General features: G+C 44.8%; 3 protein-coding genes across 4 annotated transcripts in view; 2 read left to right on the forward strand and 1 right to left on the reverse strand.

Moving 5' to 3' along the window:
- LOC124035816 (protein CBFA2T3-like) overlaps positions 1 to 17,652 on the forward strand; it is a 67,921-nt gene extending 50,269 nt beyond the window's left edge. The window contains 10 exon segments of the mRNA XM_046349583.1: positions 1,074 to 1,255; positions 3,389 to 3,487; positions 3,519 to 3,558; positions 3,560 to 3,668; positions 4,012 to 4,097; positions 5,677 to 5,917; positions 6,280 to 6,348; positions 7,098 to 7,151; positions 9,172 to 9,362; positions 11,770 to 17,652. Of these exon segments, the coding sequence (XP_046205539.1) occupies positions 1,074 to 1,255; positions 3,389 to 3,487; positions 3,519 to 3,558; positions 3,560 to 3,668; positions 4,012 to 4,097; positions 5,677 to 5,917; positions 6,280 to 6,348; positions 7,098 to 7,151; positions 9,172 to 9,362; positions 11,770 to 12,120 (1,422 nt within the window). The 3' untranslated portion in view covers positions 12,121 to 17,652.
- Positions 17,653 to 19,705: 2,053 nt separating this feature from the next.
- Positions 19,706 to 22,874, forward strand: LOC124035814 (embryonic polyadenylate-binding protein 2-B-like). Of its 2 annotated transcripts, none has more exons than XM_046349581.1 (6): positions 19,706 to 20,254; positions 20,757 to 20,850; positions 21,192 to 21,259; positions 21,407 to 21,513; positions 21,679 to 21,766; positions 21,921 to 22,874. In XM_046349581.1, the coding sequence occupies exons 1-6, from the start codon at positions 20,186 to 20,188 to the stop codon at positions 22,239 to 22,241; spliced, it is 747 nt and encodes a 248-aa protein (XP_046205537.1). In that variant the 5' UTR covers positions 19,706 to 20,185; the 3' UTR covers positions 22,242 to 22,874. The 2 variants fall into 2 exon arrangements, with proteins under 2 accessions (XP_046205537.1, XP_046205536.1); XM_046349580.1 differs by having other exon boundaries at positions 19,714 to 20,254; positions 21,189 to 21,259.
- Positions 22,875 to 22,906: 32 nt separating this feature from the next.
- Positions 22,907 to 24,434, reverse strand: LOC124035815 (trafficking protein particle complex subunit 2-like protein). The gene is made up of 5 exons (XM_046349582.1): positions 24,277 to 24,434; positions 23,488 to 23,660; positions 23,310 to 23,397; positions 23,117 to 23,196; positions 22,907 to 23,030 (listed from the first exon to the last, which is right to left on the reverse strand). The coding sequence occupies exons 1-5, from the start codon at positions 24,307 to 24,309 to the stop codon at positions 22,985 to 22,987; spliced, it is 420 nt and encodes a 139-aa protein (XP_046205538.1). The 5' UTR covers positions 24,310 to 24,434; the 3' UTR covers positions 22,907 to 22,984.
- Between the last annotated feature and the right edge of the window lie 238 nt (positions 24,435 to 24,672).

Genomic DNA, 24,672 nt, shown 5'->3' on the forward strand with positions numbered 1-24,672 from the left:
CCACACACTCTGTATCTCTGTCCCTCCTGTTTATTCCCAAAGCAGAGGGACATATGGGGGACAACAGGGGGGTGGGCCAAGCTGGAGTCATGCCTGGTTATTAACTATAATTGCAGACATGATGGTGGCTTGTACGGTTGTGGATGGAATGTATTCCACACACCACATACTGTACCAACACAAATACATTCACATACATACAATACATTCACTATGGAGATCTTGGTTAGCTCAGTGAGGGAAAGATGAACAAGCAAACAGTATCTACTCTATAGGAAGGTGTTAACTAGCAACCAGGCAGCATTCCCACAGTGTGCTAGATAGATAGATAGATAGATAGATAGATAGATAGATAGATAGATAGATAGATAGATAGATAGATAGATAGATAGATAGATAGATAGATAGATAGATAGATAGATAGATAGATAGATAGATAGATAGATAGATAGATAGATAGGCCAGTGTCTGATGGGCTCTAGCTGTCTCATTAGTGGAGATTATTATTATTGTGAGAGTGGCATGGCGTGCCTCTAGCAGCATCCAGAGGATGGCTCAGGACCTTGTGTCAAGAGGACAGTTTTCCAGCCGGCCTGGTGTGCCATGAGGTTACACATCTGTGACATGGCAGCTAGCGCTGTGCTTTGTCAAAGTGACGGCCTGACTGAGCTCTCTGACAGCACCCACTTACCCCTCCTCTCTCCCCTCTTCCTCCCCCTGAGGGAGACAGACACTGGGGAGGAATGTGTGGTGGTGGGTCTGTGTTATCTCACCCTCCCTGTCTCATCCTCTCTCTTTCTCTCTCAATCTCTCTCGCTCTCTCACTTTCTCTCTAAATCGCTCTCACTTTCTCTCTCAATCTCTCTCTCTCTCTGTCTTTGTCTTTCCCTCCCACATGCTCTGGCTCTTAATTCTAAAACTATTTTATTTTTATGCCCTATCTCTCCTCTCTCATCCTCCACCTCCCACCTTGACCCTCCTCCTCGTCTTGCCTTTTTCCACTTACCAATATCTTCTCCTTTCATTCCTCCTGTCCCTCCTCCCTTCTCTCCCCCTTCCCTCTCCTCTAACAGGCGAACCTGCCCCTGCTTCAGAGGGAGCTCCTCCACTGTGCACGGATGGCCAAGCAGACACCCGCCCAGTATCTGGCCCAGCATGAGCAGCTGCTGCTGGACGCCAACGCCAGCTCACCCCTGGACTCCTCTGAGATCATGATGGAGATCAACGAGCATGGCAAGAGGAGGACCCCCGACAGGTACTGAGTGACCACCACACACACACACTCAAAATACACACACACACTCAAAATACACACACACACTCAAAATACACACAAACTCAAAATACACACACACACACACACACTCAAAATACACACACACTCAAAATACACACACACACACTCAAAATACACACACACACACACACACACATACACTCAAAATACACACACACACTCAAAATACACACACACACTCAAAATACACACACACACACACTCAAAATACACACACACACTCAAAATACACACACTATGCAGACACGTCACATGCCACAGCTGGAAAACAACTTATCACTCCTCTCCCTCCATCTTACAGCAGAAACACAACTGAAAAAACACACACAGGCTTACACACACAAATAATTGAATTATTTCTGGGTATTTGGAAATGCCAAGCCACAAGGGGGAGGTTATAAATCCTCTGTGCGGGAGGCGGAAGTCTGGGCAGCCCTGATGCCAGGCGGGTAGGGAGGGTGATTCAGGCTGTGCCAGCTGTCTGTGAGGGGAGGAGGAGGAGGAGGAGGGAGGAGGAGGACAAGTCCAGATGCTGTGGACGTCACGCTATAACCACAGCAGCAGCAGTGGCTCTGTGTCAGCGGCCCCAGTACAGTATGAGGAGATGTCCTCAGTCCAACCCACAGACAATGCCCTCACTGTCCTATACACTTCCCTGCCCTCCCCACAGCAGCCTGCTGCCATATCCGCCCCACATAGTGGGCCGTATGGAGGGGCGGGTGGAGACACATCTGGAATTTAAGACAGACAAAACCACAGCACTACTCTCCACCTCCCCATCTCTCTCACTCCCCATCCCTTTATATTTTGGCTTCCTCTCCTCTCCTCTCCTCTCCTCTCCTCTCCTCTCCTCTCCTCTCCTCTCCTCTCCTCTCCTCTCCTCTCCTCTCCTCTCCTCTCCTCTCCTCTCCTCTCCTCTCCTCTCCTCTCCTCTCCTCTCCTCTCCTCTCTCCTTTATCTTCTCTTCTCTCATGTCCTTTCCTTCAGTCAGCTAGTCAGTATGTCAGAGATGTGTCCAGATCCTGCTGAACCCCTGCTTGAGCTTATCATGATGGAGAGGGAGGGAGGGGGGAAGGGAGGGGGAGAGAGAGAGAGGGTGGAGGAACAGGCAATCCCTCTGTAATCTGCACACCTCCGCCTCCCAACCCCTGGCTTACAGTGTCACGGTGGGCTGGGCCAGCTGTTGCTTAGATATGTGAGATATCGTGGCGGGCTAGAGCACTGACAGAGACAGACACATCCCCCCCTCACAGTCTCACCCCACGACCCACAGCCTGCCAGAGGTGGAGAGGGTCTGCAGAGGGGATTGGGGGTAGAGGGTGGGAGGGGATTCCTCACGTAAACAAAGAGGGGACAAATACCCATGCACACACACACACAGACAGACAGACAGTAATATACACACACACAGACTCGTAAACAGAAACACACTCGCATCCACATGACACTGAAATTCCTTTCATTTGCCTTTGATCCCGGGGAAGATAGAGAGCGATTTACCTCCGAATGCCTGGCTGTTTCACCAAGCTAAACAGATGAATATCAACACCGGCGTTTAAACTGTCCAGATGGCTCCCAAAACAGGACCGCCACTGAACATCTGCCAAACACAGACTCACAACGGCACCGTAGGTCTGTGGGAGAGGCCACAGAGGCAAGTTACGAGAGTGAGTTGAGGGACGTTAGGATTAAGAGTTTGGATCCCAGCTCGAGACACAGAATATACCGAGTGTATTTCTTACGTATGGCGTACAGCTGTGCACACACTCTGGAGTAGATTCTGTCTGAAGTGAACAGTGAGCTTCTCAGCAGGGGGGATTCCTGAAACACTGTCAGATTTACTGCTCATGTCTTCTAGTAACAACAACAGGTTAGCGGCCCAGTAAATCCAGAATGCGTGGATGTCCTGAATATAACACATCTCATTCCTGTTCCCTTGTAACTTCCTCAGTGTGGCATAGTAAAACAATATTGGATTTTCCTCATATTCTAGGAGATGTTAACAATTCTAAAGTGAGTGAAAGTGTCCGATTTGGTGGTGACACGTATAAAGGGAATGTAACCGTGTTGACCTGTGCTCTCTTCCTTCAGGACCAAAGACTCAGAGAGAGACGGGCACCACCCGGAGCACCTGGCCAAGCGGCCCTGCACCATCAGCCCCAGCCAGCGCTTCAGCCCCAGCACTGGCCTGCCAGCCCACCCGCCCCCCCAACGGCCTGCCCACGCACCCCCCCAACGGTCTGTCTCACCCCAACCCCCCTGCCCCCCCAACACTACCGGCTGGAGGACATGGCCCTGGCCCACCACTACCGCGACGCCTACCGCCACACAGCAGAGCACCGCGAGGCTCGGGACAGGCACCGGCAGACAGGTGAGATGGGGAGGGAATGAGAGAGGGGCGAGGGAGGGATGAGGGAGAGAGAGAGAGAGAGAGGGCCTCATGGCGTCTCTAAAGAACAATGACAGGTTGTCACAGTTTGGTGTTAAATTCCCATGGTAGTGCATCTATAAAAGCCTATAGTGACACATGCTTGGGTATGTCCCCCTAGGAATCCAAATATGTCTTCCCTCGGTTAGAGCCGTAATGGCTCACACTGTATAAGGAAGTGTTAGAGCCCTAATGTCCTGTATGTGGAGGAGACTGGAGCCAGAATGGCTCATATATGGTGATGGTACCTAAGTGCTGAACGCAGGACTGTGTGTTTGTGTTGCAGCCGTGCATGGAGCACGTCAGGAGGAAGTGATCGATCACCGCCTGACAGATCGGGAGTGGGCCGAGGAGTGGAAGCACCTCGATAATGTACGTGTTGCTGGGGTAGGGCTCCCCGGTTTTATCCTAATATCTCCCTAATATCTCCCAAATATCTCCCAAATATCTCCCATCCTACGGAGAAGTGTGTAGTAGAAATCTTTCAACCTCTCGGTGCTTTAGATGATATGAAGGGAGGTGGGACAAGGGGAGACAGGGTGCTGCTGACAGATTTAAGAACTGAAACCTCAGCAGAGTTTGCATTTGATGGACAGCTGACCTTAGGGGGTCTGTAGAGGCTTGTGTCCATGTCAGGAATGGACAGCCGAGGCCTCTCTGGCCAGCATACTAATACTGGAGCAAGCACTCTGAGCTCCCCTTACCTTTACCAAGGTTGGAACACTCACACACACACGCACACACGCACACACACACACACACACACACACACACACACACACACACACACACACACACACACACACACACACACACACACACACACACACACACACACACACACACACACACACACACACACACACACACACACACACACACACACACACTCAGGCACTAAAAAAGGGCCACAGATGGAGCGAGGGACCCAGTAGAGGACAGCTCCAGCTGGGGAGAGCAGCTGAGACAAGGGCTGTAGTCATGGAGGGAACCGGCCTGTGCTGGGCCTCTGCCAAATTAGAAACACTCTACTGAAATAAATATAGCTAACAGAGAGGGAGAGAGAGGGAGAGAGGGGGAGAGGGAGGGAGAGAGAGAGAGAGAGAGAGAGAGAGAGAGAGAGAGAGAGAGAGAGAGAGAGAGAGAGAGGGAGAGGGAGGGAGGGAGGGAGGGAGAGGGAGGGAGAGAGAGGGAGAGGGAGAGAGAGAAAAAGAAATATGGAAGGGGGCATTTTTCAGACCAGGGGTTAGATGAGGCATAGGGCAAAGGCAGAAAGAGAAACAATGTTGAGAGAGAGAAAAGAGAGTTAGTGAACAAAAATATCAAGAGGAAGGCAAGGGGAGGAGGTGTGGGTGAAAGGCTTTAGCAGACAGGGGCTTGGAGGGAGCACAGGGGTGGAATGAATTGGTTAGGCCTTTTCAATCGGTAGCACAGATGTTACAGCCATTTTTACTTCACTGCTCTGTATAATCACTCAACCTCATTCACACACACACACACACACAGAAACACACACACACACACACACATACTCAACACCGCTGGCTCTCGCTGCTAAAACGGTGACAGGGTCACACGCTCCTGAGTGCTCCTTAGAAAGTATTGTTGCACCTAAACAGCAAGAACTGATTCTAGAGACACTGGATTACTCCCCAAAAAATCACTCAAATTACCATCAATGAAAATGTTCTCATACAATTTGACATCTTGATGAAGGTTAGGCCTGATTGTGTTTTTCATAGACTAAATTCAGAATGCACACTTTTCAGTACTTCCGAATAAAACTATGCAACCCTGACTTATCGGTACACTTTTAGGTGCAGAGGCTCCGCCATCCTTTAGCACCACCGAGAGCAGCTGCCTGTTGTCAGAGTCTGAACTGTAGGAGAAGAGCGGCGCTCTGATCATGTCTCCCCCTCCCTCCCTCCTTCCCTCCTCCTCCCCCCTGCAGCTGCTCAACTGCATCATGGACATGGTGGAGAAGACACGGCGGTCTCTCACGGTGCTGCGGCGTTGCCAGGAGGCCGACCGCGAGGAGATGAATCACTGGATCCGACGCTACAGCGACGTGGAAGATATGAAAAAAGGTGGGAGCAACGGCCAGCCACGCCCACCTCCTCCTCCTCTACCTCTACCTCCTCACAACTCCTCCTCCAATACTCCTAACAACGTCGAGACACAGCAGCCCATAGGTACTTCCACCGCTGCAGACACCAGCACCAGGCTGTCACTCCTCACTCCACACCGTCACTCACTCTGTGTGTTCTGTCTGCTCTGAGGAAAGAGGGGAGCATGCTGGGGGATTAAATGAAATGTTACAAAGCAAAATGAAGCTCAAGTTTGAGTGTGTTCATGAGGTTGGGACGCAGAGGGCTGAATCCTAACTCGAGATCTATGCACGTAGCTTGGGCTTTTGGTTAAACCATGCACTGACGTTCGTGGGAAATCTGTGCAAAATATTGAGTTATTTCCGGTTAGGATTTGGCCCATAACTTGTGTATGTGTGGTAGAGCGTGGTAGACTTGCTGATGTTCTGGTCTGGATTGTGTTTCAGAGATTCATAGGGACTTCCTGCACAGACCTGCGTCTGGCTACCTACCTGAGGAGATCTGGAGGAAGGTTGGTGAGTAACCACACGTCCGCCCTAACTGAACTGTCTCTGTCCCATCACCCTCACCGCAACCGCCACTGCAGATAGCCCTGAAGAGGGCCCTGCCTGTCCTGTTGCCATAGTTACATAAGGACAGGGATGGGATTGGAGGGCCTGTGACTGTCATGTGTGTCATTAGTGCTAAGTGCTTTCCACCTTTTACCTGCTATGAACGGCGACTGCAGTTCAGCTGCAGTGAAAATGCACTAACCAACCTGGCGCTGTCCAGAGCAGCGCATGCAGCAGAGGTGGGGCCTGCAGCTTAACTGGGGAGAGGGAGGAGGAGGAGGGATTTCCTCTGCTTAGGAGTAGTAAAGCTTCGTTCATATAATACTGCTTTTCAATGTGATAGCTTTTAACTTATTGTTTTAAATATACTTGAACCAGCCAGACCAATTTTATCCTAATAACTGTTGGCAATCTGGGACCAAGCCCCTTATTCAGACTAAGGACTGTCACTATCATACGCAGAGCAGACTGATATGTTAGATGTAGCAGGGGTGGGTTAGCGTGTTGCAGTGCCTGGTCCTTATATAGCTAGCATATAGCTAGCATATAAGAGGAGTCAGTTATGACGTAGCCTTGGTCCCACTGAGTACCAACACAATTCTGCTGCAGTCATATTTAAATACTGCGGGGGGAAAGATGCTGCTGTCTGAGATAATGTGCTGCATTTTCACCAGCGGAAGAACTATTTTAATTTACAGTTATTTTTCATATAGGTGCTACAAGTATCCCACTCTCCCCAGCACTGAAGCAACTCCAAAACAAGCAGGGTGAGTATGACAGCTCCCATCTGTGTGTGTGTGTGTGTGTGTGTGTGTGTGTGTGTGTGTGTGTGTGTGTGTGTGTGTGTGTGTGTGTGTGTGTGTGTGTGTGTGTGTGTGTGTGTGTGTGTGTGTGTGTGTGTGTGTGTGTGTGTGTGTGTGTGTGTGTGTGTGTGTGTGTGTGTGTGTGTGTGTGTGAGACCCCTCCTATGGTATTCACTATTCCCACTGCTCCCTCAGCAAACAGCATAACTGCAGTCCGTCTCTTTCATTAGAAAAAGACACGTATTCTCTGGTGTCGGTCGGGTTGAGAGACTCTGCCGCCTTTGAAAAACAAGATCTGAAGTGTGAAAAAGGAAAAACCTGCCGAATCCCTCCGGAATTAAAACGTTAATATTGCTGCCCCTCCGTGTTTTGCATTAAGTGCTAATTGTCCTAGCATCTGCTCTGCAGGCTCCTTGATAAGAATTAATTACATTTGTAAACTAATCTTAGTGATGCATGCATTAAGCCTGATAATTGAGCAGCAGAGGACTGTACCGATAGTTAGGAAAAGGCATGCACGAATAAGGAGGGAAAACATGTATTAATTAAATGATGGATGAAGGTAGAGACGGGCAGGGTGAAAAAAGCCAGGGAAGGCTTGTGCAGGAGGTGTTGAGAGGATAAACGGAATACAAACTACTTCTCCAGATTCTGAGCAGAGGAGACCGACTCACACACACAAAGGCATGCAGGCACGCACACACACGTCCTCATATTCAGCACATACACACGGGATTAGCCGCCCAGCCCCCAGCCCCCGTGCCCCAGCACAGCAGCCCCAGCCCCCAGCCCCAGCACAGCAGCCCCAGCCCCCCGTACCCCAGCCCCAGCACAGCAGCCTAAGCCCCCGTGCCCCAGCCCTAGCACAGCAGCCCCCGTTCCCCAGCCCCAGCTCAGCACAGCAGCCCCCGTGCCCCAGCCCCAGCACAGCAGCCCCAGCCCCAGCTCAGCACAGCAGCCCCAGACACCTGGACCAGAGGGGGAGCAGAGGGAGAAATATGACAGTTATTTATGACTCCTTTCCTTTACACCAACTGACTGGAAGAATCAGGGAGGGAGAATAGACCACAGTATGGCTCTCACATCCAGTCTGCCCAGAGGAGGCTCACTCACCTGGGGGACCATCTGACTATGTCTGTGTGTAGAACGGAGGGGAATCTGGTAATACAACTTCCCCTCCTTTTGGTTGTACAATACATTTACTTATCCCATATACTGTACCAGTTGGCAGTTTGATATGATATTTTTCATGGCCATAAAATATACATTTGGTGGTTGAACACGAGGATTTAATTAGTTGTATTATGTGGGGCAGCTGTTTTCTTTAGATGGAATTGTGCAAGAGCTAAAGCAAAATGAATCTCCGATGTTGTATTTTGTTCTCCTTGTAACATGAAGAAAATAATGAGCGGGATTGTGATTCCTTCCTAACCGGATAACCACTGTCTTCTAATGAGAACCAGCCTTAGCGTCACTGCCTATTCGCTCACATGAGTTGGCATTTGTAGAACAAAGGCCATAGGACCTCTAACACAGTTAACCCCTGTTAGCAAAGTTATGCATCAATGATATGGAAAGCATTTTCACTCCTCAGTTCTTACGTCTGTTTCTTCTCTGTTCATTCACTCAGAATTTAAACAAATCGAAAGCAGAGAGTCACAGGATAATGGGTTAATAGGCAAGTTTATGAACAAAGTTTGGAGACATCTGCTGTTGTCAGCGCTGGAAATGATTGTTACCAGACGTCTTTTAATTCATTATTAACAGGCTTCTTTTTCTGACAGAATGTTTTAAATCTTGGATGATGTACATCTGTTTGCCGAGATAAAACAAATGGAGATCTTAGAGTGCCTCAATAAAGGATGACAGAGTAGGAGCGGTCATGGGGACTGACGCCTCTCTCTCTCTCTCTCTCTCTCTCTCTCTCTCTCTCTCTCTCTCTCTCTCTCTCTCTCTCTCTCTCTCTCTCTCGCTCTCTCCACAGAGGAGGCAGTGAACGAGGTGAAGAGGCAGGCGATGTCGGAGCTACAGAAGGCTGTGTCAGATGCTGAGAGGAAGGCCCATGAGATGATCTCCGCTGAGAGGTCCAAGATGGAGAGAGCGCTGGCCGAGGCCAGGAAACAGGCCTCTGAGGATGCACTGACCGTCATCAACCAGCAGGAGGACTCCAGCGAAGTGAGCATCACAGCCTTATCACCCACCCCATGCCCTCACACTCTTAAGGTTTCCACACACTTAACATGTATATAGCTACATGCGTGCACATTTTTTTTTGAGCAACGTGCACTATTTTGGTAACATGTTACCTCATCAAGGTTTTCTTGTTCTCTTCTCATTTGTTGTGAAAGCAGAAGAATAGTGTCTCTTCCCTTGCTAGCAAGTTGTCTAAACACTGCAAGCGAGCTAGCCTTGTAGCAAAGATTTTTTATAACTAAACCAAGATAGACCACAGCCTGTCATTTCAAATGTAAACAAATGAGTTATAGTGGGTAAAACAGGCATGGCGCGTTCTAGCATACAGGTGCATATTTCCGTTAGGGAGCGCCTACTCTGTGAAGTGTGCGTATGCAATAACTCAATTCGCCTTTGCACTCCTTCTAAACAACGCAATTTTTTCAAACTTTGACAAAGTCTATAAAACTTTGTCCACTCTGTTCGTAACAGATTGTAGTTTTGGGAACAGAAAACTATTGATATCAAATGTTTCGTCGATGAGAAAATTTGCAGAATGTCTGCCAGATCCATCTTTTTCCATCTTCTCCCACTGCCGGACACTGGGCTTCCTCTCAATACCATATTTGGAAGTGAGTGGAAACGCCAAGCAGATGCTTCACATTTATACATCCGGAGAAATATCTGTCTCATTGTTCAATCTGTGTTTTTAGCTTCCCACATCGCCATGTGAAACTATCAGATTTATATTTAAATTATAAGCACTGGCAAAAATTATTATACTTGCCTCTGTAACCTGCAAAATTTGATATACTGCTTCAATATATTCACTCCCATATCAGCTAAAAATAGGATGTCATCATGTTTTGGTCACAGTAAAAAAGCTAAAATCTCAGCTGTTTTTAACAATAGCCTGGAATCAATAGTTCAATTATTACTTCTAAACACAATACGTTGGGGGGGGGGGGGGGGTTCTAATAAGGCTATAATGTTGTTTGGATTATTGTTTGAACAGTCGCTGAGATTATACTAATTTATCCATGCTACTTTGATCTTTGATGCATAGCCTATAGATCAAATCAAGGAACCAAGCAAGCTTCATTGCCTATTGCCCCCATGGCTACACAGGGAATGATACAGCGCGTTACAATTTTCAAGGAGCCACCTCTTTTGAGATGAAAAACGCCATTGCTACATTCTGCGACGACCCTTAGGGTCCGTCTCCGCAGAGTATAAATAGCCCTTATGAAAAATAGATGCTATCTAGAACCCTAAAAGTGTTCTTCGGCCGTCCCCATTTTAGGAACCCTTTTTGTTCCAGGTAGGACCCTTTTGGTTCCCGGTAGAACACAGAGGGTTCTACATGGAACCAAAAAGGGTTCTACCTGGAACAAAAAATGGATCTCTTATGGGGACAGCCGAATAACCCTTTTGGAACCCTTTTTCCCAAGAGTGGACCCCATGCCCCACATCCTGTGCCCTCTAACATACCACAGCACAGCAGCAGGCATAAAGAGAGATACACTCCTCACCCTACTGTCAGTAAACAGAGGCACACACTGCTGCACTGCATCACAAAGCACACTGTCACATTCCAAACCTCAAACTCACAATCAATCGTGTCTCCTCAACCCACCAACCACCCGTTTTACATAACAAACTGTCACACAGCTAACTCACTTCTTTTAGACCGCACAGTAACACTTCCTCAAAATAGTCCTGTCACATACACCTTCTCTTCACATGACTTACAGTCACACACACTTCATAACATGCCCCCCACCATCAACATTTGCTTCTCAGTAACAGCTCATTCACCAGTTCTATACAAGCCAGAGTCCTCAATGTAATGTATGTGTGTGTTCGGCCACCCACACAGATTCTGCACAGAGCAACAGATTTTCACAGTGCCTGGAGCAGTGTTCAACCTATCAATTCTCTATCAAAATCCCATATTCTGCACAGAATGTGTATATCTTAAACAGGACACTGTCTGGTCGTGGTGTTAATGTGAGCCACAGCTGGCTGCACCTGGTCTGTGTCAACACCATGTTTTCATTTCATTATTAAAGAGTGACTCCAGCCGCTTGTTTGAATAACAGCAGCCACAAGTGGATGGTTGGAGCAACAGTGTCAGGGCCAGGACAGGCCAGGACAAGACAGGACAGCACAGGACAGGCCAGGACAAGACAGGACATGACAGTCCACCTAGTGGTTTGGGGCATTTGTAGCCCGTAGCCCCAGAAAATAAATGTGGGAATTTGTTGCCCAGAACATGAAACACTTCAGCTGTGGATATCATGACAGTATTTGAAACGTGGTAACAATGATATTTGTATAATAATATAACAGGTTGACGACCAGAGATTTATTTTATCAACTCTATGCCTTCTTCCCACTGTCTCTCCAGAGCTGCTGGAACTGTGGACGCAAGGCCAGTGAGACGTGCAGCGGCTGCAACACGGCACGCTACTGCGGCTCCTTCTGCCAGCACAAAGACTGGGAGAAGCACCACCACGTCTGTGGCCAGGGTCTACAGGGCCTCCCCGGGGGCAGCAGTGTTCCTCTGGGCACCCCCTCCTCCAGCGCACCCCCTACACACTCAGAGAGCACCCCCCCTGGTCCACTCTCCATGCTCGGCCAGACCAGCGGTGGTGGGGGAGGCAGTCTCTCCGGGAGTCCTAAGGAGGCTAGCTCCAGCAGTGCCTCACGCTCCACTACCCCAGCGACCCCTGCACTGCTGGACGCCACCTCTCGCTGACCCCGCCCTGCCACGCCCAGTCACTCCCACTGACGTTACAGTACAGCTGCCATCCATCCTTAACAAACAGAGGAATCTCCATCGATCTGCACCCTTTCCTTCTTCTGTACGGCATCTGTAGTGGTCCATGAATACTGCACCGCCGACTACTTCTTAGCTACCTGAAGGCCTTGTTTTCTCAACTCCTCAACCTCCCCCAAAACACATTCTGACTGTCTCTCAGCCGCACAGACTCCCTGTCAAACTCGAAAACTGGTCAAGGGGTCCACTGTTGTGTTTAGCATGGCTAGGGCTTACTTTACTGTATGCTCAAAATAAACCAATGCAGAGGCAGAACTCCCTCTCTTAAAGTCAAATTACAACAACAGAAAACACCATACTTGGTTATTGAACTCTGATAATGTCGTGTGAAGATAAGCTCTGTTATATGCCAGACCAACACGTGGCCTCAGTAACATAAGCCCAGTCAACGCCTGTGTATGTCGGGGGCTTGCATTGCATGGGACTCGTTATGGTACCACACGTATTGTGAAGACATATCTAAATTTAGCACTTGGAGAGGATTTCCCTTTAACGCAGCAGGAGTGGGATGACTCTTAACCCCCAGCATGTGCACTAACAGCCCAGACCTCTGAGAGATGGATAGATAGATGCGTCTATAGAACAGGCTCCTCTGTGTACTGGGCCATGGACATGTCCTTATTGAGGTCCCCTATCTAAGAAGCCAGACACCAGTCAGGAAACCCCTCTTCTGATGGAGGAGAGGGGATAAGATACACTCATGGTGCGATTTATTCCTCAGAAGCTCTTCCATAATATGGATAATTATTTATCCAATTATTTATTTTTGGGCTTTTAGGAAGATAAAAAGAAAAGTCCAAATATTCAAAACAAATAATAATGATTTTAAAAAAGTTAACTACCTTGCTAGCGAGCCAAGAAAATGACACCGGACTCACCTCTCTGTACCGATGTGAACCCAAATCAATTCAAAGAGGAAGGGAAAAAACATGATCCAAACCTTTTTATTACACTGCCAAAGTTACTAAGAGACAAGGAGAAGCACTCATCTTGTAACCAAACGCAAGCAACTTCACCTCCTCAAGCAGCAAAGCCCTGGGAGATAAAGGCTATAGAGCAACAAGTCACACAAAAACTCTATATTGAGTGTACACAAAAACTTTATATTGAGTGTACACAAAAACTCTATATTGAGTGTACTGGCCTCTGTCAGCCTGAAAATACCCACAGTGATCCACAGAGAGAGAAATCCAGAGCAAACATTTGAAACGCCTGCCACAAAAGACAATTGAAATGGAAGGACCAACCACTGAATGTGACAGTGATTTATGTGAATGGCAACGCAATGGACAAAGAAGCAGCTACTCAAAAAGAAGATGAAAGGCATTGGAACTGCCAAAAATAACCTAAAAAAACTGAGAACCTGTCCAAGCAAGCATTGTACAGTATGGATGAGACTTTTGTTCCTAATTATGTTTTTTAGCTCTATCAAGAGGATACATTTCAGTGAGTCGTACCTTTTCACCCTCCTTTTCCAAAGCATGACAAACAGACTAACGAGCCTCATAAGTGGTGTAGACTCAGTTCTCTTCTCTCTCTCTTTCTACCTCCCCCCCCACTTTCCTGTATGTTCCTCCCTAAAACTCTCTTGTCCCTCAGTCAACCCTACCCCCTTTGGACATAACCTCTGAGCAGATATCTGGGAAGGGATCAAACCTGCTTGTAGATATTCCTTTCTTTGTTTCTCGCAACAACAAAAAATGGTCTCTGTATCTGGTGTCCACCTGTGCTGCCCTTGTGCGTTTTCAGAAAGAGGGACTTTTCTTCTTTTTAAGTTTGGGCTGAACATTGAAGCAGGAGCTAAGACACTCTAGGACAGAAAACCCCATGTTGTACTTATTGTTCAATTTGTTGTATCTTTATCAATGAAAAGAAAATCCTCTTGTAGAATATTTTATATTGCTCGCATTGTAAGACAGTGAGAGGACAGAGGTGCAATATGAAGAGAATTCAGCTACTGAATGAAACCTCAGCAACTACCCATAGGGGTCATATAATATAGATACATATAAATATATTTAAAATAACATCAGTAACTTAATGTGAATGTACATAGTATTTAAAGAGGTCCAAAAATGTGTTTGCCAAATAACAGAAACCTTTAAAGTAATGTACAATGTCCAGAATATGATTTCTTTCCAGTTCATTTTTTAATCAAAGGCATTTTCATTTCTCATAAATCCTTATTTTCTACCAGATTAGCAAAGTCTGCTGAGTGAGTAATCTCAAAAAGATGTTATGAGGAGGGATGTTGGCAGCGATAGTGGTTTTCTTCTGGAGTCACAGTTCTTATAGCTCCCCCTATAATTGATGGCAGCGCACACCTCTGACTCCCTTCAGGAGGAGCCAGCTATAGCTCTCATGACAGGCCCAAGAGGATGGTTTTAAAGAGGAGAAAGAGAGGCTTATCACACATGGATTCTAAAAGCATCCTAGCATGAGGCTAAATTACTCCACTACTCTGGATATTGGATTTAAAACGCAAGAATTTATGCCCAAAAAGTTATCTGTGAAACATTGCCATCCATTGGGCTGAAGTGCCACTGCAGTGGGCCACCTTTTACACTAAAAACCATGTGGGCTGCCCCCAAAACAAAGCCTACACACTGGTCTGGAAGTCTGAAGCTTAACCTAACCGTGATACTGCCCAATCCTTTCACTGGTTATTTTTTCTCACCCTGTCCATAGATTTGTTTGTGAAGATGCAGTCTCAGTCATTTATCCTCATGTAGGGTTAGGATCCTAGCAAGGCAAAAAGGACTCAGAACCTGGGAGAGTTGGAACAGATGTCTTCACAATCTCAGACTAACAGGGAGGAATGCCATCTCATACAGTAATGTCATCACAAGCTATATTGAAGTTAAAACATCATTAAGTTATAATTACACACTCAAATGGCTTTCAAACATAGCATTAAATAAGGACTGTACCTGGCATGTTCATATGAATGATATAATAACCCCGAACCAATTGGCCACATAACTCTAAAATGGACCAAACTCGAAGGAGCTTTTGTCTTGTTTTATCTTGTACTGTTAAAAGTATGGTCTGCCAGGCTCTTTCGCATTTAAAACCTAGAGTGACATATTGACGGAGAAACGATTGGACGTCTATTAGCGTTGACAGTGTGTTTAATTTATCACATGACCTATTTTCCTATATGTCAGTATCGAAAAGTAATATATAAATCGTTCCAAGTGTGATAAGCTGCGAGGTACCCTGCATCTGCGTGTATATGTGTGTCATATGTTATTACCGGTGTATTGAAATGACTTCAGCCTGTTTGTGTTTCTAAACCCTTCAGCCCTCTGCTCTTTAACCCCCACCTGAACATCCCTCCTGTCTCCTGACCCACCACAAGCTACCTCCTGTGACCCTGCAGCACATGACTGGGAGAGGTCACTGAGCTTTGGGAGCAGGGCTGCGAGCAGACATGCAAACTCACACAAACATCAGAGCAAATAGGAAACAAACCCGAAAGGTCTAATACTGATTACTTTGCAATGTGTATATTTTCGCACCTCAACTCTGTCAGTCAGAAATAGTGATCAAAGGAGGAACACTCAGATGCTTTTTTCTTCTTCTAGACTCTCTACGTATACTACAACTGTCCAGGGTTCGATATACAGTAATTCCTTCCATACCCAAGCTGAACGTTAAACCATTACATTTGTAGTCCAAAACAAATAAAGCACAGACCAAAGTATTTCTGCACGGCGGTGGATTTTGAAATTGTGTCGAGTAAGACCAGAAATAAGGAGGCTTGAGGCCAACTATACCTGTTAACCAAAGTGTCTGAGATAAACACATGCTCAAAGCACAAGACAAAAACAAACAACCAACGCATCTGTGAAGGTGGAGATTTGTAGATTATTTATTCAAGCAATCAAAGCGCTTGTTTCTACATATCTAATGCTTCAGATAAGACTACAGAAACATCTCTGGAATGCGTAATGATTGCTTTGAGTTTTCTTCCTAAGCCTTGCTTACAGACGTAATAATTGCATGGTGTGTGTGTGTGTGTGTGTGTGTGTTTGTACTTGTTTTTCTCTTTTCACAGTTTCTCTGTACAAACTACTTGAACCTTCAGAGCTTTAATGAAACATCTCAGTCAGAATAATGGCAGAGAATTCTAAAGATGTAGCAGTGCACTGAGAGGGAAAGACAGAGTGAACTCACCCACCATATTATCCACAACATTACTGTAGGTTTTGATGACATTTCAATACACATTATCCTTTAATGCTCTCTGTGTGCTTTGCTTGTCTGCGAATCAACCCTGAAACACAATAACTCTTTAATTTGTCACAACTTGTGGCAAATACTATTTTTATTGACCAAAAAAAAAATTGTGTTTGTAATATCAATCACACCGTCTCTCTCTTTCTCCGCTGTCCCTTTTTAAGCCCAGCATTGGGGCACATGTTATTTGGCCAGGTCTGTACAGTGGTTGGTGCTGTCGAACATTTGGCCATGTAAGCTGTCACTGAAAGGACATCTGAAGTAGAGTTAGCATGCTGAGTTCCTGTTCTGTGTGACCCACTGGAGAGAAGGTTTAACTAATTCTCTTTTTCTATGACCAGACAAGACAAACAAGGTTCCTAAAGTGGTATGGGCTCTGAGGAAAGGATTCATGTTCTGGACATGGAATAATGGAAGACCAACTGTGTGTGGAGCGTTCTATTTCATTCATGCCCTGTGATGTCATAATGGGGTATTAGGAGGACTGTTCCTGCCTCTGATGTGAAATCTACAAAGCCTGGAGGTCTCCACCGCTTATATATAGATAAAGACGGTCATTTATTCACATATACAGACCACTTTATTATCTCTAGGTTTTTAATACGGCATACATGAAGAGGGCAAATTCTGTGTTTTCGATGGCAAATACTAGCATGTTGGCATCAGCCTCTCCCTAACCATTTACCACCAATCTATCAATGGAGTTTCTTGGCTCATCTGATTTCAGTGATTGATTGCCCTGTGAAGCGCGCACTGATACTAAGCTGAGATGGCAAAAGTTGATACAGCACTTGGTCTCCCCAAGTTATGGTAGGGATGAAAGTGTTTTTATTCGTTTTTTTTTTACATTATTATTTCAAGACAAACAAAGACTTGGTTTTATATGTGTAGGGAAGCATTATATACTGTATTGTGCAATACATTATTACAGAAAAAAAAGACGTTTCTGTTCGAAAGGTTGGCGCTTTGAAGAAAAAATTATTTTCCTCTTTAAGAGTCCTATTATCATTCTTTAGATGAAGTGAACTGTGCCAGAAGAATTTAATTGTGATTTTTATTTATTTATTGCATGCTTTCCTTCCCTTTTTGCTATTCCCCTTCTTTAACTGTGCGCTATGTTGGATGTGTGAAGCTGTAAACATTCTAATTCAGGTTATCGTCTGTGTTGAGCTATGTAACTGCGTAATTAAAAATGAAATGAAATATCAATCATGTTTCCTGATTTTCTGAATCAAAAATCCTTATTTCAGCATCATAATGAAATAGTGCTGCACGGGTAAGTTGGAAAATCATATTTTGGTGTAGTGGTATTAAAAGTCTGGGTCGCGACCGGGAACTGCAGTGGGGTCAACAAAATGTAAATACACTGGACAAAAATATGAAGGCAACATGTAAAGTGTTGGTCCCATGTTTTATGAGCCGAAATAAAAGATCCCAGAAATGTTCCTTACCCACAATAAGCTTTTTCTCTCAAATGTTGTGCAATTTTGTTTACATCCCTGTTAGTGAGCATTTCTCCTTTGCCAAGATAATCCATCCACCTGACAGGTGGTTATATCAAGAAGCTGATTAAACAGCACGATCATTACACAGGTGCACCTTGTGCTGGGGGACAATAAAAGGCCACTCTAAAATGTGCAGTTTTGTCACACAATCTATGCCATAGATGTTTCAAGTTTGCAATTGTGCAATTGGCATGCTGACTGCAGGAATGTCCACCAGAGCTGTTGCCAGAGAATGTAATGTTCATTTCTCTACCATAAGCCAATGTTGTTTTAGAGAATTTGGTAGTATGTCCAACCGGCCTCACAACCGCAGCCCAGGACCTCCACACCCGGCTTCTTCACCTGTGAGATCGTCTGAGACCAGCCACAATGAAACTGTGGGTTTGCACAATCAAAGATTTCTGGATAAACTGTCAGAAACCGTCTCAGGGAAACTCATCTGTGTGCTTGTCGTCCTCACCAGGGTCTTGACCTGACTGGAGTTTGGCCATGTAACCGACTCCAGTGGGAAAATGCTCACCTTCGATGGCCACTGGCACGCTGGAGAAGTGTGCTCTTCACGGATTAATCAAGGTTTCAACTGTACCGGGCAGATGACAGACAGCGAGTATGGCGTTGTGTGGGCGAGCGGTTTGCTGATGTCAACGTTGTGAACAGAGTGCCTTATGGTGGCGGTGGAGTTATGGTATAGGCAGGCATAAGCTACGGACAACAAACACAATTGCATTTTATCGTGATACCGTGATGAGATCCTGAGGCCCATTGCCGTGCCATTCATCCGCTGCCATCACCTCATGTTTCAGCATGATAATGCACGGCCCCATGTTGCAAGGATCTGTACACAATTCCTGGAAGCTGAAAATGTCCCAGTTCCTCCATGGCCTGCATACTCACCAGACATGTCACCCATTGAGCAGGTTTGGGATGCTCTGGATCAAAGTGTATGACAGCGTGTTCAAGTTCCCGCCAATATCCAGCAACTATGCACAGCTATTGAAGTGGAGTGGGACTACATTTACATTTAAGTCATTTAGCAGACGCTCTTATCCAGAGCGACTTACAACTCTATCCAAAGAAGATGTGTCGTGCTGCATGAGGCAAATGGTGGTCACACCAAACACTGACTTTGTTTCTGATCCACACCCCTACTTTTTGTTGTTGTTGGTATCTGTGATGCATATCTGTATTTCCAGCCATGTGAGATCCATAGATTAGGGTATAATTAACATTTTTCGAATTGTTGTATGTTGCATTTATATTTTTGTTCAGTGTACTGTGTGTGTACATATGTAACATTTAAGAGTACAGATCATTGTATGGGACAATAAACCTATACAAACGTTTTTGAGAAAGATAATTTGATAAATATTTTTTTTTAGTAAATGTATTTATTGGTTTCTTTTCGTTTTGATAAGAAATGAAATTGCAATGAATTTGTTGAGGTAAAAATCGAAATTTACCCAATTTTATGTTGTGTCATTATTATTTTTGGGGTGGGTGGGGTCGCGAGAAATTATTGGGGAAAAAATGGGGTCTCAACTGAGTTTGAATGCCACTATAATCTGATAGATTTTAAAATGGAATTTGTAAAGGTAACTGTATATGTACCAGCAGAATCATTGAAGTCACAGGTGATTTAGTCCAATAGGATTAGGCTACTTCAGACACCCTCTGTGGGACGGAAACAAATGTTAGGTTAACATTAAGGTCAATCGTAGATAAAGACCACAACAGGTTTTTTACTGTTATTTTCATTATATTTCACATAGCCCATAGAGGGGGATTATTCACAGCGTGTTCCAGCATGAGGTACGGGCAGCATTTGGACAAGTCACTTTATCCTGACATTATAATCAATAGCAGTTCGCATTGAAACCACACGATAATTACATGGTGACATTTATGAAAATAAAATGATACCTTATAGATTCATTTTTATTTTTTATAAAATGCCCATTCAACAACTGATGGGGCGAGCCCACAAACATGTGATGCACAGACAGGTGACAATTAATTGACATTGTAAGCAACCAGTATTGACAAGGCGTGGGTAGATTCTGTCCGCGAGAAGATATTTTTATTTATTTATTAGCCATATCAAAATCGGATTAGTGATTAAAGAAAACATCGATTGCATTGGAGTCTCCTACACTGGACTGGCTACAAGAGAGCGACGTCGCGGGCATTGAAGTGGCGTCCGCGGGCATGGGCTTGGTGTCTGCTGTTGACCACTGAATATGGCGGAGCAAAGGCAAGACATGTACATAGAAGGCGAGCTCGCGGGAGATCATTACATGGAGGACCCGGTATGTAAGAACATAAGATAATTGCATTCGGCCTTGCGTGATACAATTTGCAGGCTAGCCTACTGTTTTTTTTTCTTCTTGAATGCGCAAATGATTGTACGCTACGTAATGTAGGGTTTAGGGATATTCCAGGTAGCCTATTGTATTATTACTGCAGCACATATGCTATGTCCCACCTATGTTACCTGATTGATATGGCAGTTTTGTATGTTTTAAACTGCATTATCTTGCCACAATCTATCCATCCACTGGGGCGCGCCTGCGTAATGTGGCAGCAGCATGTGTAGTTCTGAACAATATAATTGCATCCTCAAACTAACGTTACTTAAGACAGCTGTTCATATAGGCCATTGAGATGCTAGGCATATGTGGGCCCTCAAGGCACTTGCTCATCTGATGCGTTTCAGACATGTTTTCATGTTGTCTGAAAGTTGATTTTTTTTTTATTGTCTCCTACTGCATAGTCGCATAGTTGTTATGATACTGTTCCCTTTCCATATAGGAGTTTGAAGCCATCAAGGCACGGGTGCAAGAGATGGAGGAGGAGCGGCTGAGAGCAGTGCATTATGAGGCATCAGAAAGCCAGATCCAGGCAGGTGAGCTCCTGTTCAGCCTAGCCAGCTGGCCCACACCTGAGCCCATCTACTGGGCTGGCCTGCCACAGTGTGGCTCACATCATTGCCCAATGAGATGAGCAGTGAGCCGCAGCGTTCCAGAAGGGTATCCTCATTGCCCAAGGCCCGGCAGCCTCTATTTCAGGTTATCCCTTCCTCTGATGGAATGGGGCTTAGAGTCTTCTTGCAAACACCTCTTGATAAATAAATCTAACTAGTCCACAGTTCCTCTAGGTGTTGTAATTAGTTGCTTTGTGTTTGCTGTCTTTTGATTTCCGTCATGTGCAATATGCTCCAGTGTTCTCTTCTGTTCAATACAGCAGGAATGTTCTATACAATGACCCATGAGGAAAGGATAGATGCTGACAACAGATCTGTCTATGTGGGGAATGTAAGGTTTACTTTTTTCTAAATTAATGTCTACATTTAGCTTTAGCATTCATGTCAAGTTATACACAATTCATATTTGATACGATATCCACAAAGTAACCGAGGGTCCTCATGCATAGACTAATGATATTTTATGGACATTAAACAGGTGGAGTATGGTGCCACTGCAGATGAGTTGGAGATCCATTTCAATGGCTGTGGTCCTGTCAACAGAGTAACCATCCTTTGTGACAAATTCTCTGGCCATCCCAAGGGGTGAGTTTAACTATCCTTCCCATCACGTGGGACATCCAGTTTTAATGCAAAGTCCAAATACAAATAGTTTATGCACCATTTTATTTGTTTCTTGGACATTTTGTATGTTCTGATTATAATTTGAGTATGTTATTGTGTATAAGTTGACAACTTTCTTTCTCCCAGTTTTGCATATATTGAGTTCCATGACAGGGACTCAGTGCAGACTGCCATGAGCCTTGATGAGACGGTATTCAGAGACAGAGTCATAAAGGTTAGTAGGAATGGAAACCTGATTTCTAAACTCAAAACACACTTGATTTGATGAAGTTGCACATTCATTAATAAATTGAGCTGAATGAAGTGTTCCTGTTAACTGTAAATGAGTCCAGGTCTTTTAGGTTGTTTCTGTGGCCTTTGCATTGCAGGTATTGCCTAAAAGGACCAACATGCCAGGAATCAGCACCACAGACAGGGGGATTCACAGAGGTGCTCGATCCAGGGGACGAGGTTTCCACCCACCCAGATACAATGGGTATCAACAAGGCAGGTTCCGATACAACATTGGCCCCGCCAGGTCAGTCTCACCACACCCCTACGGGCCCCCAGCTGGGAAGAGACACTGGGGGGTTCCTGAGCACCGTGAGCAGGGCCCTAAACGGCACCCATGCCTTCTCCTCATAACCCCACCCACTGACCACTCGAGGCCAGGGCACACTGGACACATGCACCCGCAGCAACACTACTGAATCACGTCTGGATTCAAGTGATTGTTTAATAAACATGGAATGTGAATTTCAGGAAATCGTGACTTGCTCGTTTCTACTCATTTGCAAATTATTTTCCATGCATGTTAATGGGCAGAAATTGAGACAAGCACAGATTTCAACCTCATTGAATTAAGTCATATGGCATCTTTTGTTAACAGCCTCCATAAAAAGTTATTGCAACTTAATCCTAACAAGTCAGACTTTGCAATGGCCATTTTGTCCTATTGTAGGAGGAATGGGAGGCCAGCCTTGGTTTGCTGCTTATTACTGTAAAAGATTGTGCCTATGGTGGTTTATTTTAGTTGAGCACAGTTTCTTTTAATTATTTACCCAAAGAACTGTGACTGCACAGCCATTTGCCATGTCAGATTCTTTTTTTTGTAAGGATGTTTTGATCAGATCACTTATTTTGTTGGTGTGGCTATTGAGCTTGTAAGTATAGTTGTTGTTAAAACAACACAAATGATACAATTTGCATTGTGATTGGCTTTCTTTTGGCTTAACTATATTGACATGCAATTGGCAGTTTGCTTCAAGTACATAGCTCAATGTTTATCACTGTATATGTCAAACAATTTTTGCTTTAGAAATTAATAAATGAATTACACTTGATAGTGCTTCTTTGAAATGGTGTAAATGAGAGGTTCAGATGGACATAGTTTATTATGAGGCAACACAAAAAGGTTTCAGGAAATTATGTACAGATGTTCAGGAGGACAATATCAGCTAGCTTGCACCATCATTGCAGACACCATGCTGTCAAAGGCCCTGGAGGAAAAAAAATGTCAATCAGACAATAGCAATTTTGATAGATACACCATTGCATAACTGACACTGTGGTAGGGATAACTTACTTGGACTGAATGGTGTCCCCAGGATTGTAGAATGGGTTGCACATCACATCAGTAAATGAGTTGTGTAGCTTTCTGAACATCTGAAGGAAACAACTGTGTCAAGTAGTTTCAAAATGACCATAAACTGAAGCAATCTGATTCCCCTGAAAGCCATTAAGATAAGAGAGCCATACAGAGTCAGGGGTTGACTTACACTTCTAATCTCATTGTCCCGCAGAGATGTGTTTGACGAGTCCGCAACAATGACAAATTTCACCTTGGAGTTTGTCACATAGCCATATCTGGTATGTCGGTAAAGGATAATATTTTCAATTAGGAGAAAAAACATGCAGACAGGAGTGTAATATACAATTATCATATGAGAAGGATACACTTTGTAGTCCTCAGTTGGGTACAGCAACCCAAGGTAAAGCTCTCTCTGGTCTGCCATAGCTTTGCCGACTGCTGAAATCTTCTCCTCCACCACATCCAGAGAGGTATGCACCGTGTAGTGGAACTTCAGTTCATTCTGTACAGGTACACTTCGGATGTACAGAGGATAATTCTAACAGAATAGGAAATTAATTAGTGCAACCTTCCATAAAGCCTAAATTAACCACAAAATATCATGTATATAACTGGCCAAATACTTGCAGATAGAATGTCTATGGTACTGGACCACAGGTTGAGGGTGCGCAAGCTTTTTGTTCCAGCCCAATACAAATACACCTGAGGGCTTAATGATGAGCTAGTTTGTTGACATTGGGTGTGTTTGGCTAGAAAAAAAGCTTCAACCTTCTGTGGTTTGGACCAAGATTGAAGAACAGCAGTGATCTGCTAGCTATCTGCATATTAATTGAATAATAATAGCTAGCTACGTCCAGACCTTTCACCTGAAGTCTGACTTGAGTTATTATTGCATGCTTGTCTCTCAAATGAACTCTACGATAAACCATACTCAATGTATCTAGTTAGCCCAGTTGGCTAGCTACTAACGTTACCTAGCCTTATAGCATTAACAGTCAACACTCAGGTTCGTAGAGGGGTTGGGTTAAATGCGGAAGACCCATTTCAGTTTAATGCATTCAGGTGTACAACTGACTATGTATCCCCTTATAGGCTAGTACATACAATAACGAAATTCAAATGTCGATGTAAATAGCGTTCTTGTTTCATTTTACCTCTTTAGCGATGACAGCAATACAGACCGCCATCTTGGAATTATGTCTGCTGTGCCTGCCAAGACGTATCACGTGACTGTGTGATAAAGGCAAGTAGATAACTTAACTTTGATTTTGTGTAACAGTTTATGTAAAATAACGGGACTTATTATAAATATTTTAATCGATACAAAAATGTGTTTTCAAGCTTGACTACATCGGGCAGTAAAGTCCGCTTCGCCATTTGAATATGCGCAAGTGTTGCGCTAAAATCGCTCGTGAAAGCAAACAATGAGAAATCGTCATGTGCTTCCTGAATGTGTTATCATGTGATCACTGCAATAGATGTCTGTCCAATTCAAACTTTGATATTGTTTTGTAGTTTAATATGTGGTATTTGGGCAGATAATCCTTCAA

The sequence above is a fragment of the Oncorhynchus gorbuscha genome, linkage group LG05, assembly GCF_021184085.1.
Source record: "Oncorhynchus gorbuscha isolate QuinsamMale2020 ecotype Even-year linkage group LG05, OgorEven_v1.0, whole genome shotgun sequence".
NCBI classification, from domain to species: domain Eukaryota; kingdom Metazoa; phylum Chordata; class Actinopteri; order Salmoniformes; family Salmonidae; genus Oncorhynchus; species Oncorhynchus gorbuscha.

Excerpts from the sequence above, each read along its gene's own strand:
- LOC124035815 (XM_046349582.1), bottom strand. The coding sequence starts at position 24,309 with ATGGCGGTCTGTATTGCTGTCATCGCTAAAGAG. Across the intron at positions 23,661-24,276 it reads TTGCTGTCATCGCTAAAGAG|AATTATCCTCTGTACATCCG; the intron begins GTAAAATGAAAC and ends CTATTCTGTTAG. Across the intron at positions 23,197-23,309 it reads GGGACAATGAGATTAGAAGT|ATGTTCAGAAAGCTACACAA; the intron begins GTAAGTCAACCC and ends TGTTTCCTTCAG.
- LOC124035814 (XM_046349580.1), top strand. The coding sequence starts at position 20,186 with ATGGCGGAGCAAAGGCAAGACATGTACATAGAAGGCGAGCTCGCGGGA. Across the intron at positions 20,851-21,188 it reads AGAAAGCCAGATCCAGGCAG|CAGGAATGTTCTATACAATG; the intron begins GTGAGCTCCTGT and ends TGTTCAATACAG. Across the intron at positions 21,260-21,406 it reads GATCTGTCTATGTGGGGAAT|GTGGAGTATGGTGCCACTGC; the intron begins GTAAGGTTTACT and ends GACATTAAACAG.